This window comes from Carcharhinus amblyrhynchos, chromosome 28, assembly GCF_965287045.1.
Source record: "Carcharhinus amblyrhynchos chromosome 28, sCarAmb.v2.hapA, whole genome shotgun sequence".
NCBI lineage: Eukaryota > Metazoa > Chordata > Chondrichthyes > Carcharhiniformes > Carcharhinidae > Carcharhinus > Carcharhinus amblyrhynchos.
Genome location: NC_137351.1, coordinates 5,628,999 through 5,644,084, shown reverse-complemented (window position 1 = coordinate 5,644,084; position 15,086 = coordinate 5,628,999). Strand labels below are relative to the sequence as shown.

Here is a 15,086-nt window from a genome sequence, read left to right as displayed (position 1 = left end):
AAAACACAAGAATATTTAAAGATTTTCAGATTCAGGCCATTTCATATATTTTTTAAATTATTTAGGTTTTTTTGAATGAAACACTTTCTTTCAGCAATTTCCCTCTCCAATGGCAACAGGCACACACTAGCTCCTGAGTGATTATTGAAGGCATAAAGACCTCAGTGATGTTACTCTCTCTGGCGCCTCCTCAATTCTATTATCCTGAGGCACACATTAGCTCTGGAGTGACCACGGCAAGCATAAAGACCTCTGTAATGTCACCCTCTCCAGCACCCGCCCAGTTCTATGAACCTGTTGAGAGATAAACAGCTTTTGCAACTAGAAGGGTTCACAATTGATATAGAACAGAGAGGGGTATCTGAGCCTGCGTCAGTCCTCACTGTAAGGTACCCAAGCATTAATATGCCAATGCACCCCACTCTCAATCTTTTGACAAATTACATTTATATAGTGCATTTGACAACTAAAGCAGTGCTACCCTAATGAAGTTCTCCTCTTGAGTTTAAAGGACAAACTCACAGGCAATTAATTTAAAAGATTTTTAAAATATCTTCTTCGCATTTTGATCATGTATATCAATGGTTCATAAAGGTGTTACACAGTTGGTTTTTAAGAGAGGTGAGGCAGATGTATTTCAAAACCCCTGTGCCTCCATTGCGTGGAGTTGTGCTGCTTTTGACTGAGGTACTACAGGGTTACATAAATCAGAAACAATCATGAACAACAGCAAAACAAATTCAACATCAACTTTGATTTTTTTTTTCAAAACTGCCTTACAAATTCTCTACTTTCCTCTCAATCACCCTAATCTTTTGACAGGCTATAATGCAGGCATTTCCTCTTCCCAATAATGATCAATATTGAAAAAAGCATAAACTCAAACATGCCTAGAACCTCAAAACTTCCTTCATCAATCTTCCTTTCCCCTTTTCATCTGAGGACTTCTAAATACCAACTTCAGCATCATCTAAATTATTTCGTCCCTTATACTCTTTCTCCATTTCTTTCAATTGTCTTGCAAAACAACTTAGGTTTCTCAATAACACGAAAGCAAAAACTGCTCACAGACACTGGGCATTCTGCCGCACCTTCAGATATCTGATGAACTCACGGCCCAGATTATAGTCCAACTTGATAGCGAACACAATGTGAAGAATGATTGTTCCTTCAACGTGTCGAAGCTGGTCCTGTGGCACAGTGACAGCTTCCAATTCCGTGGACCTTTAAAACAAAAAAAAAGCACACTTTGGCACATAAATAAAAGCGATAAAGCACCCTGGGAAAAGTGAGAAGCACCCTGAGAGAGAGAGAGAGAAATTCTGCAAACTCTGGCTCACTTTCAGTACAGGGAAGGTGGGGTTTGTGTTGAGGGTGTGATGGGAAGGCAAGAGAGAGGAGCATTATTGATCTCTTATTGAAGCCACCCATGTTAGGAAACATATCAGGTAAAGTCAGAAGCAGATTCAGATGCGCAATATCCCCTCCCTACATTCATTAACTAAACTGGTACATGAATAATTAGTTGCAACTCACTCAGTTCCTGACTGTTCCTCCTTCTGCAGCTGATCCTGTTGATGGAAGAAGCTAATGATCCCTTCTAAAAGAGTTTTCTTACAACCCTATTGAATGAAAGAAACACACTAAGTAAAGTGCAACCTTCATCTGGTTCAATGAATAAGTATGCTTTTCTTGACAAGACTGAGCCAGGCTTTATTTACTAAAATCTTAAACACCATATTGAAGGATTGATGCTCATTCCCTGATCCTGTACGTTGAAAAAAGTAAGTTTTCTAAGAGGAGGAAAGCTTGCTGCAAATTCAATATTGGTTCTTTTGTCTTACCTTAGAGGAGAGGAGGAGCAACTGGTAGACAAGTGGAGGCAGCTCCTCCAAGTCCAATTTGGGGAACATCTGCAGCACTTTCACCATAACAAACTGAAGTTCTTCTGTACTAAGCACTACATCCCTATTGTAAAGAGAACAATCAAGAATAGACATATTTACTTTTTATCTATCGAAATTCATATCATGATGATGTTATTTTTCCTTATTGTTAGCAACTGAACGAATTGAAAAACTTTACCTAAACATTGATGTGAGATGAATCACACATTTCGGATCCCATCTGGAAAATAAAAGAAATTCAAGTACAAAACATTTAAATACAGTGGTGAGCTGCTTCACAGCGCCAGGGACCCTGGTTCGATTACCAGGTTCGGTCACTGTCTGCACAGAGTCTGTATGTTCTCCCCATATCGGCGTGGGTTTCCTTCAGGTGCTCCAGTTTCCTCTCATGGTCCAAAAGATGTGCAGGCTAGATGCATTGGCCATGCTAAATTCTCCCTCAGTGTACACAAACAGGTTCCAGAGTGTGGCAACTAGGGGATTCTCACTGTAATTTAATTGCAGTGTTAATGTTTAAAGTTTATTTATTAGTGCCATAAGTACATTAATGCTGCGATGAAGTTACTGTGAAAATCCCCTAGTTGCCACACTCCGACGCCTGTTTTGGTACACTGAAGGAGAATTTAATGCACCTAACCAGCACGTCTTTCGGACTGTGGGAAGCAACTGGAGTACCTGCAGGAAACCCACGTGGACACAGGGAGGGCGTTGCAGGCTGTGCATAGACAGTGACACAGTCAGTCTCCTTGTGACACTAATATATAAACTTAAAGTGATATATTATGTACACAAAAATTACCCAGAACTACAGAGCACGCTGGAGTCTAATGGAGGAGTTTGCTCAGTTTACATGCAGAATAACAACTACATGAGAGTGAGTTTCATGTTCCATTCCAATGTCTGAGTGGAGTTAGCTAATCCTGGCCTTGCAGCATTTAGGGACATTGCAACTGGCCTCCTCACTCTGGAATAAGGAGCCCCAACTTCCATTACTGATTAGTCTAAAGCAAACCCCTGTTGGAAAGGGTCTGACCAGGTTTTGGTGGACAAAATAAGAGCTCCAACATTAGATAGCCTGCTAATGCTTACCATTTAGGCATTAGAAGACAGAGGGTAGCAGTAGAAGGGTGCGTTTCTGAATGGAAGGCTGTGACAAGTGGTGTTCCTCAGGGATCAGTGCTGGGACCTTTGCTGTTATAAATGATTTGGAGGAAAATGTAACTGGATTGATTAGTATGTTTGCGAACGACACAAAGGTTGGTGAATTTGCAGATAGCGATGAGAAACATCAGAGGATTCAGCAGGATATAGATCGGTTGGAGACTTGGGTGGAGAGATGGCAGATGGAATTTAATCCAGACAAATGTGAGGTAATGTATTTTGTAAGGTCTAATATAGATAGTAAATGGCAGAATCCTTAGGAGTATAGATAGGCAAAGGGATCTGGGTGTACAGGTACACAGGTCACTGAAAGTAGCAATGCAAGTGGAGAAGGTAGTCAAGAAGGCATACGGCATGCTCGCCTTCATCAGCTGGGGTACTGAATTTAAAAACTGGCAAGTCATGTTGCAGCTTTCTGGAACCGTAGTTAGGCCATAATTGGAATATAGTATTCAATTCTGGTCGCCACACTACCAGAAGGATGTGGAGGCTTTGGAGAGGGTACAGAAAATATTTACCAGGATGTTGCCTGGAATGGAGGGCATTAGCTATGAGGAAAGGTTGGAGAAACTTGGTTTATTCTCACTGGAGCGACGGAAGTTGAGGGGAGACCTGATAGAAGTCTACAAGATTATGAGAGACATGGACAGAGTGGATGGTCAGAAGCTTTTTCCCAGGGTGGAAGAGTCAATTACCAGGGGCATGAATTTAAGGTGCGAGGGGCAAGGTTTAAAAGAGATGTATGAGGCAGATTTTTTTTTTACAGACAGAGTGGTGGGAGCCTGGAACTCGTTGCCAAGGGAGATAGTGGAAGCAGATACAACAGTGACTTTTAAGGGGCGTTTTGAAAAGTACATGACTGAGATGGGAATAGACAGATATGGTCCCCAGAAGGGTAGGAGGTTTTAGTTAAGTCGGGCAGCATGGTTGGTGCAGGTTTGGAGGGCCAAAGGCCTGTTCCTGTGCTGTAATTTTCTTTGTTCTCCCAGCTCAATCTGAGGAACGATCCCATAGGTGTTGGCTATTTTGTTGCTTGTTTACTGCTGATATACATGAAGACTAACTGATTGGATACCCTAATAAGGGGATGTTAGCATTCATCAAACAGTACCCATTTTATGTCAGCATTTTGAGAGAGAAGAGAAAGGGGAACAACATTGAAACTAATTTTATCAAAAGAAATCTTAAATTTGGAGGAAATGTTTTGTTTCCATAGACATTCTTATACTGCTAATTGCTTCTTGATCAAATTTCTAATTTCATATAGTGTTGCTGTCTAATGATGTGTTACTTTGGATTAACCAAACATGTTATTACTTGCCTGCTGGAGCAAAGAGTGTTAATTAGTTGCTTCTTGTATTCGCTGCCTTTCAATTGACCTTGTAAAATAGAATCAGAACAAAAATATTTATGTACAGCCAGGAGCTAAAATCCTTAAAAATATGTCTAATCCACAATAAAGGAGTGTTTGGAGCAGGCTGAAAAAAATAAAAAGACACATATATATCTTACACCAACAATATACTCAGAGAAAACTTAAAACAGTTTTCAGAACTTTCCTTACCACCACCATAATTCAAGCTTTCTTGAGAGGCCAGAACAGTGAGTATTGTAGGGAGAAGATCCAGCGATTTGCCACTGATAGTGCTGCCCCCTTTGATGGCATCCACAAATAGGTTTGCCAGTTCAGCTAAGATGGTTCCAGGCAGTTGATGAGCCTAAAATGAAGACTTCTGATTATGAGGACATAATATGCACAAACCCCATCGACATTGTATTTTCTCTATCCCCCATCAACTCATACTATGAACAGTAAGGAGTCTCACAACAGCAGATTAAAGTCCAACAGGTTTATTTGGTAGCACAAACTTTTGGATCGTTGCCCCTTCATCAGGTGAGTGAAGGGTTCAGTTCACAAACAGGGCATATATAGACACAAGCTCAATTACAAGATAATGGTTGGAATGCGAGTCTTAAAAGGTAATCAAATCTTTACAAATGCAGACAATGTGAGTGGAGAGAGGGCTAAGCACAGGTTAAAGAGGTGTGAATTGTCTCCAGCCAGGACAATTAGTGAGATTTTGCAAGTTGCGGGGGTTACAGATAGTGTGACATGAACCCAAGATCCCGGTTGAGGCCATCCTCACGTGTGCAGAACTTGGCTATCCTTCAGACTACGAATTCCTTGTTAAACACTTTACAGTCACAGTACAACTTGGTACAACTGGCAGTGCACCTTAACCAACAGTACTCAAACATGGAGGTACATAAACATCAAGAGCGCCTGATTGGTTGTTGGTTATAAGGTTACCACTGTTTCAACTGAACAACGTAACATATAGTGGATTCATGGCCAGCCTTCAATCCTCCACCCTCCTTAATCTCTGCTCATTCAAAACTCCGCTGCCTATATTCCATCCCACCCCACATCAGATCCCAGTCATCTATCACCATTGTCCTTGCTGATCAACACTGGCTCCAAATGTCTACAATTTAAAACTCTCATTCTTAGAGTCAATTGATTCATAGAATCTTACAGTGCAGAAGGATACCATTTGGCCCATTGAGTCTGCACCGACCAGGATCCAACTCAGGCCCTAATCCCATTACCCCATGCATTTACCCTAGTTAGTCCCCTCCCCTCTGACACTAAGGGGGAGTTTATCATGGCCAATTCACCTAACCCCGCACAACGTTGGACTGTGGGAGGAAACTGGAGCACCCGGAGGAAACCCATGCAGGCACAGGAGAATATGCAAACTCCACACAGACAGTGACCCAAGCCTGGAATCAAACCCAGGTCCCTGGCGCTGTGAGGTAGCGGTGCTAACCACTGTGCACCGTGCCACTCTTGTTTCTAAATTTAATCTATTTGGTCTATGAGTGGATATGGGTCATCAGCAGCAGCAGAATTGCATTCATCCACAATCTGTAACTCATGGCACAGCAAATCTTCAAGTCTACCATTAACATCAAGCTGGGGGAATCACCCCTGGTTCAACAAAGAGAGGAGGAGGGCATGCCAGGCATTCCTGTCTACCTGCTGATACTACAACACAGGACTACCTGTGTGTCAAACAGTGGAAACAGCATGCAAGAAATAGGCTGAGCTAAGTGACCACACAACCAACAGATTGGATCTACACTCTGTAGTCCTGCCATATCCAGTTGTGAATGATGGTGGACAATTAAACAACTAACCAGAGGAGGCGGCTCCATAAATATCCCCATCTACAGTGATGGGGGAACCTAGAACATCAGTGCAAAAGACAGTGCTGAAACACTTTCAGCCATCTTCAGCCAGAAGGACCAAGTGGATGATCCATCTTGGCCTCCTCCTGAAGTCCCCAGCACCACAGATAAAAATCTCCAGTCAATTTAAGTCAATCCACGTGACATCAAGAAACAGCTGAAGGCAGTGGAAAGTAGGCTATAGGCCCTAACAATATTCCAGCAATAGTATTAAAAACTTAAGCTCCAGAACTGCTGCGCCCCTTGCCATGCTGTTCCATTACAGTTACAATACTGGCATCTAGCTGGCAATTTGTAAAGTTGCCCAGATATATTCTGTCCACAAAAAGCAGGACATCCAACCTGGCCAATTGTTGTCCAGTCTACTCTTGATCATCAGTAAAATTATGGAAGGGGTCATCAACAGTGCTCGCAAGCAGCACTTACTCAGCAATAACCTGCTCACTTTTTGAGTTCTGCCAGGGCAATCAGCTCCTGACCGCTTTACAGCCTTGGCCCAAACAAGGGAAAAGGAGCACAGCTCCAGAGGTGAGATGGGAGTAACTGAGTGCGGCATCAAAGAGGCAAATGAAAAAAATTGAAATCAATGGAAATTGGGAAAAAACGCTCCACTGGTTAGCCATACCTAGTACAAAGCAAGATGGTTTTGGTTGTTGGATATCAATCATCTCAGTCTTGGGACAGTGATGCAAAAGTTACTAAGGATAATAGCCTAGGCCCAACCATCTTCAGTTGTTTCATCAATGGATTTTTCTCCATCAAAAAGAAGTGGAGATGTTTATGGTGATTGCACAATGTTCAGTACCATTCGCAACAACTCAGATGCTGAAACAGTTCGTATCCTCAGGCAACAAGACCTGGACGATATTCAGGTTTGGACTGATAAATAGCAAGTTACATGCATGCCACACTAATGTCAGGCAAAGACAGTTTCCAACAATAGAGAATCTAACCACCTCCCCCTAAAATCAATGACATTACCATCACTGAATTCTCCACCATCAACATTCTGGATGTTACCACTGACCAGAAACTGAACTGGACCAGCTATTTAAATACTGTGGCTATAAGAGCAGGTCACAGGCTGGGAATTCTGTGGACAGTAATTCACCTTCTGACACCCCAAGGTTCATTGACCATCTACAAGGCACAAGTCACAGTTTCCGGTTGAAAGCAAACCCAATACTCAAGAAGTTTGACAGCAACCAGGACAAAGCAGCCTCCTGATTGGCATCTCATCAACCATCTTCAACATTCACTCTCTTCACCACCAAAGTACATCTGCAGCAGCGTGCACCATCTACAAGGTGCAAAGTAGCAACGCAGGAGGGGCCTTTCAACAGCACCTTCCAGACCCATGACCTCTACCACCGAGACTGGCAAGAGCAGCAGATATATAGAAATCATCTGCAAATTTTCCTCCAAGTCACACACCATACCAACTTGGAACTATATCGCCATTCCTTCATTCTCTTTGGGTCAAAATTCTGGAACTCACAGCACTGTCATGGCACAAATCAATTCCAGCCTCAGATTGCCTGAATCCACTGCAGTTCGCCTACTGCTGCAACAGGTCCAAGCACACACCCTTTCCTTGGCCCTGCACTCAACCACGGAACACCGAGATAACAAAGACATCTATGTCAGATTCCTATTTATTGATTACAGCTCAGTCTTAGGCACTGTTAACTCCTTCAATACTCAACTCCAAACTCTGTAGTCTGGGTCTCGGCACCTCCCTATGTGACTGGATCCTGAATTTCCTAATTCACAGACTGCAATCAGTAAGGATAGGCAACAACATCTCCTCCATAATCATCCTCAACACCAGTGCCCCTTACTATACTCCTTATACACCTTTGACTGGGTAGCCAAATTCCCCTCCAAATCAATTTTCAAGTTTGCTAATGACATCACCGTAATGGGTCTGATCTCAAATAATGACAAGACAGAGTACAGGAAAGAGACAGAGAATCTGGTGAACTGACGCAACAATAATTTCTCCCTCAATGTCAATAAAACAAAAGGAAATAGTCATCTACTTCAGAAAGCCTAAAGGAGAACATATCCCTGTCTATATCAATGGGGACAAAGCAGAAATAGTCCAGAGCTTCAAGTTTTTAGGGGTCCAGCTCATCAACAACCTGTCCAGGCACCCCCATGCCGAACTATAGTTAAGAAAGCCCACCAATGCCTCTACTTTCCCAGAAGACTAAGGAAATTTGTCATGTCCACTATGACTCTCACCAACCTTTACAGATGCACCATAGAAACCATTCTTTCTGGTTGTATCACAGCTTGGTATAGCTCCTGCTCTGCCCAAGACTACAAGAAACTACAAAAAATCGTGAACAAAGCCCAGTCCATCACTCAAATCAGCCTCCTAGCCACTGACACCATCTACATTTCCCACTACCTCAGAAAAGCAGCCAGCATAATTAAGGACACAAAGCACCCCGGACATTCTCTCTTCCAAATTCTTCCATAGGAAGAAAGATACAGAAGTCTGAGGACACATACCAACTGAGTCAAGGATAGCTTCCTCCCTGCTGCCATCAGACTTTCGAATGGACCTAGCTTGCATTAAGTTGATCACTCTCTATACCTTAGCTATGACTGTAATACTACATTCTGTACTCTCTCCTTTCCTTCTCTATGTACGTTATGCTTTGTCTGTATAGTGCGCAAGACACAATACTTTTCACTGTACACTAATACATACGATTATAATAAATCAAATGAAATCACTGTGGGTGCTCCTACAAAACATGGACTGCAACAGTTCAAAAAGGCCCCTCACCATCACCTTCTCAAGGGCAATTAGGATTGTCGATAAATGCTGGCTTAGCCAGCAACATTAACATCCCATGAACAAATAAAGAAAAAAAGGATAACTTGTCTCAATTTTATAATTTACCTCGAGCATCAGCAAACCAATCATTTCTGTTACTGTATCTGATTGGAGGTCTCCCGATTCAACAAGCTGCATGCAGTGTTTGTACACAAAAAGCCTCCGACAAACTCCTTCAGCCTGAAAACATGGGGAACCTATCAAGGGGAAACAAAAGGACAAGTTATACTCAATCATTGTTCCAACAAATTTCACTGAATTCATCATTTAGGATAAGCAAGGATAGGACTGCAGAAATCATACAATCCTTTTGGGGCTGGTACATGGCTTCAAATCTAGCTTTCTTAGTTGTTCTTAGTAAGCATCATTCAATCTTAAATTTGATAATATTCACATGGACTACTGGACGTGATAAGCTTCTATACACTGGAATTTAGAAGAGCATGAGGTAACTTGATTTCCTGCGGGTGCTCCGGTTTTCTCCCGCAGTCCAAAAATGTGCGGGTTAGGTTGATTGGCCATGCTAAAATTGCTTTTAGTATCCTGAGACGCGTAGGTTAGAGGGATTAGTGGGTAAATATGTAGGGACGTGGGGAGAGGGCCTGGGTTGGATTGTGGTCAGTGCGGACTCAATGGGCCGAATGACCTCTCTCTCTACTGTGGGGTTTCTATGTAATTTTTTTTCTATGTAAAACCTTTAAGATCCTGAGGGGTCTTTACAGGATGGAGACAGAGATGATACTTCCTCTTGTGGGAGAATTTAGAACCCGGGATCATTGTTCAAAAATAAGGGGTCACTCATCTGAGACAGAGGAGGAATTTTTTTTTTCCTCTCAGTGAGTCATGAATCTTTGGGACACTTCTTCAAAGGACAATGGAAGCAAAATCTTTGAATATTCTTAAGGCAGAGCTAAATAGATTCTTAACGAGGAGGTGGAGTTGAGATTACAATTAGGGGGGACGGCACGGTACGGTAGCACAGTGGTTAGCACTGCTGCTTCACAGCTCCAGGAACCTGGGTTCGATTCCCAGCTTGGGTCACTGTCTGTGTGGAGTTTGCACATCCCCCTGCGTGTGTTTCCTCGGGGTGCTCCGGTTTCCTGCCACAGTCCGAAGATGTGCAGGCTAGGTTGACTGGCCATGCTAAAAAAAATTGCCCTTAAGAGTCATGAGATGCAGAGGTTAGAGGGATTAGCGGGTAAATATGTAGGGATATGGGGGTAGGTCCTGGGTGGGATTGTGGTCAGTGCAGACTCGATGGGCCGAATGGCCTCCTTCCACACTGTAGGATTTCTATGATTCTAGATCAGCCATGATCTACTTAAGCTGTTTAAGGAGCCGAGTGGTCTACACCTGCTCTTAGTTCATGTGTTTGTATGTTCTTAACGGTAAGGTTGATCATTATGTTTTTTTTCATTTATTTACTACCTAATCAATGTAAATACTGGTACTAAATCAGTAAGAGACATTTTCAGTTGTCATCAAAACTATATTAAAACATTTATAGTGCTGAAAATGTGTCCCTAGTTTATTTCTGCACGCAAAACACTAACTATGTGCATTTATTCTAACCAAATACACGTGCTTGTGGAACATGGGAATCTGTTGCATCTTTAAACTGGAAAGTAATGCATAAATATTATTTATCTTTGAGCATTCACCTTTAAAAATAGCTCTCACAAGCATCCCAATCTCCTTCCCTTTCAAAGCATGGCGTGTGATGACGGCACCAACCTGTAACAAAAGTAGCAACACACTTCAAATTGTATCTTCAGACCGTTGACTAATCAAGCAAACAAAAAAGTTCAGGATGCAACAGACTTAATTTTATATAATCATATCATTCATAAATTTACTCCTGTCTCCACATTCCTTTACTGTAATTACATTCTTTAAAATTAAGCAAGAAAAGAACTCACAGATGGAAACTTTTACAAGTATGTTTTGCTGCTTGTGAAATGCCCTCAAATGTTTTCAGAATTTAGGTAATACTGTGCTCATAAAAGTTGGGAATGAGCAAGTCAGTAAAGTACTGGGTAAAAGCAAATTACTGCAGATGCTGAAATCTGAAACCAAAAGAGAAAATACTGGAAAATCTCAACAGGTCTGGCAGCATCTGTAAGGAGGGAAAGGAGGTGATGTTTCGAGTCCAGATGACCCTTTGTCAAACCTAAAAGGCATAGAAAGTGGGAGATCTTTACACTGCAGCATTAGGGAGTGAAAGATGAATCATAGCCACAGAAACGATGGAAAAAGGCTTTTATTTCTTTATTGTCTTTCTTCATTTTTCTCCCCCCAACTCTTTCCCATACTTTTTCCTTACCTTTTCTCCCCCTTTCTCTAAATTTTACCTCTCTTCCACTCAATTCTCCCCCCTGCCCCCACATCTTCATCTGTCACAGCTTACCCCCTGATTTCAGCTTCTCTGCTGTTTGGTCATTCACACTCTATCTCTCTATGGATTGCCATTCACAGCCTTTTCCCCCTGGTTTCTGTAGCTAAGACTCAACTTTCACTCCCTCACCCTGCAGAATAAATATTTCCCACTTTCTGTGCCTTTCAGCTTTATCAAAAGGTCTTCTGGACTCAAAACGTCAGCTGTTTTCTCTCTTTACAATTGCTGACAAACCTGCTGAGATTCTCACTTTTGGAAGATAGTAAAGTACTTGCTCAATAAAGTTGGCAATCCTTTTGAAAAATAGGGACAATATTTTGAAATAAAGTCAGAAAATGCTGGAAGTACTTGGCTTGGGCAGCACCTCTGAAGGGGAAACTTTTAACATTTGACCCTTCATCAGAATTGTTTTCTCACCACAGGTGTAGCCTGTCCAATTGAATATTTCCATTATTGTCTTTTTCTCTCAGAATGCTAGCACCTGCAACATCTTGCTTTTGTTTGGGCCAATATTCTGAGAGATGTGTCTTTTAAACTTGTATCTTAGAACGCATTACGTTTAAAATTTAAAATACCATTTTATTAAAAATAATTATTTTAGTCGCAATATACATCAGTACTAAAGAATCACTGCAGTTGCTCACCTCCTGCTCTTTCATGCGTTGCAGGAACTGCTGCAATCCTTGCAGATCCTCAGCTGTTGCCAAATCCAAAATCTTCTGATCCATTTCAGCTCACATAAACACAACACTGAATGTTACCCAGAAGGGAAAAAAAGGTTCTGTTCACTAGAAAGTACTGCATTTAATAGAATGCATTATCACATCTCAAGAAGATCTCAAGGCTTCACACACAATAGACTACACAGCAAGAATCCATAAAGAAAATTAAACGAAGAACAAAATGAAACAGGTAAGGGGTAGCACAGTGGTTAGCACTGCTGTCTCACATTCCCAGGGACCCGGGTTTGATTCCCGGCTTGGGTCACTGTGTGGAGTCTGCATCTTCTCCCCGTCTGCTTGGTTTCCTCCGGGTGCTCAGGTTTGCTTCCACAGTCTGAACAATGTGCTGCTTAGGTGCATTGACCAGAACAGTGCTGGACTGTGGCGATTAGGGAAATTTCACAGTAACCTCAATGCAATGTTGATGTAAGCCTTACTTGTGACTAATAAATAAACTTTACTAGAAACTTCAAGACTAGAACTTCAGAACAGGTCTAAAAGCATCTGACCTACTACCGGATCTGCTGAATATTTCCATCACTTTGTTGTTAATTCAGATTTCCAGCATCTGCAGTCTTTTATTTCTGTTTTGAGATGAATGAGGAGTCCAGCAGGTTCAAGTCCCACTCCAGAGGCCTGAGCACATAACTCAGGCCAATATTTCAGTGCAGTGCTAAGGGAATGCTGCACTGTCAGAGGTGCCATCTTTCAAATGAGAAATTAAACTGACAAACGGATTGTCCAGTTTTCTTTCATCTCTTTCTTTTTGGTCGAAGAAAGGAAATTGGCCAAGGCACCCAAAGAATTTGCTGTGTGTCTATCAATGGAGCAAATACAAATCAACGTTATCCCTGATAATTTTCCATAAAACAAGCTCTGAATATAAATTCACCGCAATCAGTTATGAAAAAATAGAGATGAAGTCTATGAGGAACTTAAGATAAAAACCTATGCACAAACTTTTATTTATTTATTAGTCACAAGTAGATGTACATTACCACTGCAATGAAATTACTGCGAAAATCCTCTGGTCGCCACACTCCAGTGCCTGTTCGGTTACAATGAGGAAAAATTTAGCATGGCCAATCCACCTAACCAGCACGTCTTTCAGACTGTGGGAGGAAACCGGAGCATCTGGAGTAAACCACGCAAACATGGGGAGAATGTGCAAACTCCAAACAAACAGCGACCCAAGCCGGGAATCAAACCTGGGTCCCTGGCGCTGTGAGGCAGCAGTGCCAACCACTGTGCCACCACGGTGCCCAAATGTGCCAAAACATGATGATCAAGCTTTGGTTTGACATCTCATACTTGACAGGCCAAATGCCCTATTTTTGCATTGTAAACATTCCATGATTCTCACTAGGCTGCGTGATCTACTCCAGTTCCTACTTATGTTGTTAAAATAAAATCAGATGGACAAGATCATGGAAGCACATGTGGTGGAGAAAATCTTGCCGGCAGTGGGGGGAAAAGGGAGTTCCTGTAACAGATTAATGGAGAGGGGGAAATCACCCTGGCATAAATTGATGATTGTCGGGGGAAATCACCCTGGCACAGTGAAAAATTATTGCAGGACAGACTGTGGGATAAAGAGTGTCTTTCTGGAACAGTTGAGGACAGGGGTTACCATGGTGTTGGTCCAAAGCTTATACAGTCATTTTATGTAGTCATACCTTGTATTAATTTGATCTTTCTCTACGTCCTAGCTGACAATAACACTACATTCTGCACCCTCCCCTTTCCTTCTCTATACATGATATGCTTTGTCTGTATAGTGCGCAAGAAATAAAACTTCTCATTTTATACTAATACGTGTGATAATAGTAAATCAAATCAAATTCAGAAGGAAGGCTATGCTTGACCTAAGGCTGACAACACTGATTTGATTAACCACTGTCACATGAATTGGAATACAGTGAAAAGTATTGTTTCTTGAACACTGTACAGATAAAACATACCATTCATAGAGTATATAGGGGAAAAGGAAAGGAGAGGGTGCACAACATAGCCTATTTAAAGAGACCATTATTAGACAGTTTAAAGGAGTTAGGATTAAAAGCATAGAACAAGAGTAAAAGATGGAATTCGAGGGTATGCTGGGGACAGAGGTCACACATTCCAGCACTACCTTATTTTTTGAGATACCAAGCCCACTTTACAGGGTTATTCAACAAGAACAGAGAATGCTGACATGACAGCACAGTGGTCAGCACTGCTGTCCCACAGTGCCAGGGATCTGGGTTTAATTCCTGGCTTGGGTCACTGCCTGTGTGGAGTTTGCACATTCTCCCTGTGTCTGCTTGGGTTTCCTCTGGGTGCTCCGGTTTCCCCCCACATTCTGAAAGACATGCTGGTTATGTGCATTGACCCGAGCAGGCACTGGAGTATGACAACTTGGGGAATTTCACAGTCACTTCATTGCAGTGTTAATGTAAGCCTTACTTGTGACTAATAAATAAACAAACATTTTACTTTAAGCTCAGCAGGCATGGCAGCATCTGCAGGAAGAGAGAAAACAGTTAACGTTTCAAGTCTGTTGACCACAGGATTATTAGACAGATGGCACTCCGCACGTCCACTATCCAGCCCCTCAGGAGCACAATGGTTAGCACTGCTGCCTCACTGTGCTATGACACCTGTTTGATTCCTGGCTCAGGTCACTGTCTGTGCACAATCTGCACATTCTCCCCACGTCTGCGTGGGTTTCCTCCAGGCGCTCTGCTTTCCTCCCACAGTCCGACAGACATGCTGGTTAGGTGCATTGGCCACGCTAAATTCTCCCTCAGTGTACCCGA

The 15,086-nt window shown here is 42.2% G+C and overlaps 1 protein-coding gene across 2 annotated transcripts in view; it reads right to left on the bottom strand.

The window, feature by feature from the left end:
- fanci (FA complementation group I) overlaps positions 1 to 15,086 on the bottom strand; it is a 67,245-nt gene that overhangs the window by 51,788 nt on the left and 371 nt on the right. For both annotated transcript variants that reach the window (XR_013889603.1, XM_080214272.1), the window contains exons 2-10: positions 12,211 to 12,316; positions 10,833 to 10,905; positions 9,238 to 9,368; positions 4,633 to 4,786; positions 4,390 to 4,447; positions 2,086 to 2,127; positions 1,845 to 1,968; positions 1,537 to 1,622; positions 1,092 to 1,224 (exon numbers count right to left, since the gene is read on the bottom strand). Coding sequence is in view for 1 of the 2 variants with exons in the window: in XM_080214272.1 (XP_080070398.1) it covers positions 1,092 to 1,224; positions 1,537 to 1,622; positions 1,845 to 1,968; positions 2,086 to 2,127; positions 4,390 to 4,447; positions 4,633 to 4,786; positions 9,238 to 9,368; positions 10,833 to 10,905; positions 12,211 to 12,294 (885 nt within the window). In the remaining variant the exon portion in view is untranslated. The remainder of the gene's footprint in view (positions 1 to 1,091; positions 1,225 to 1,536; positions 1,623 to 1,844; positions 1,969 to 2,085; positions 2,128 to 4,389; positions 4,448 to 4,632; positions 4,787 to 9,237; positions 9,369 to 10,832; positions 10,906 to 12,210; positions 12,317 to 15,086) is intronic.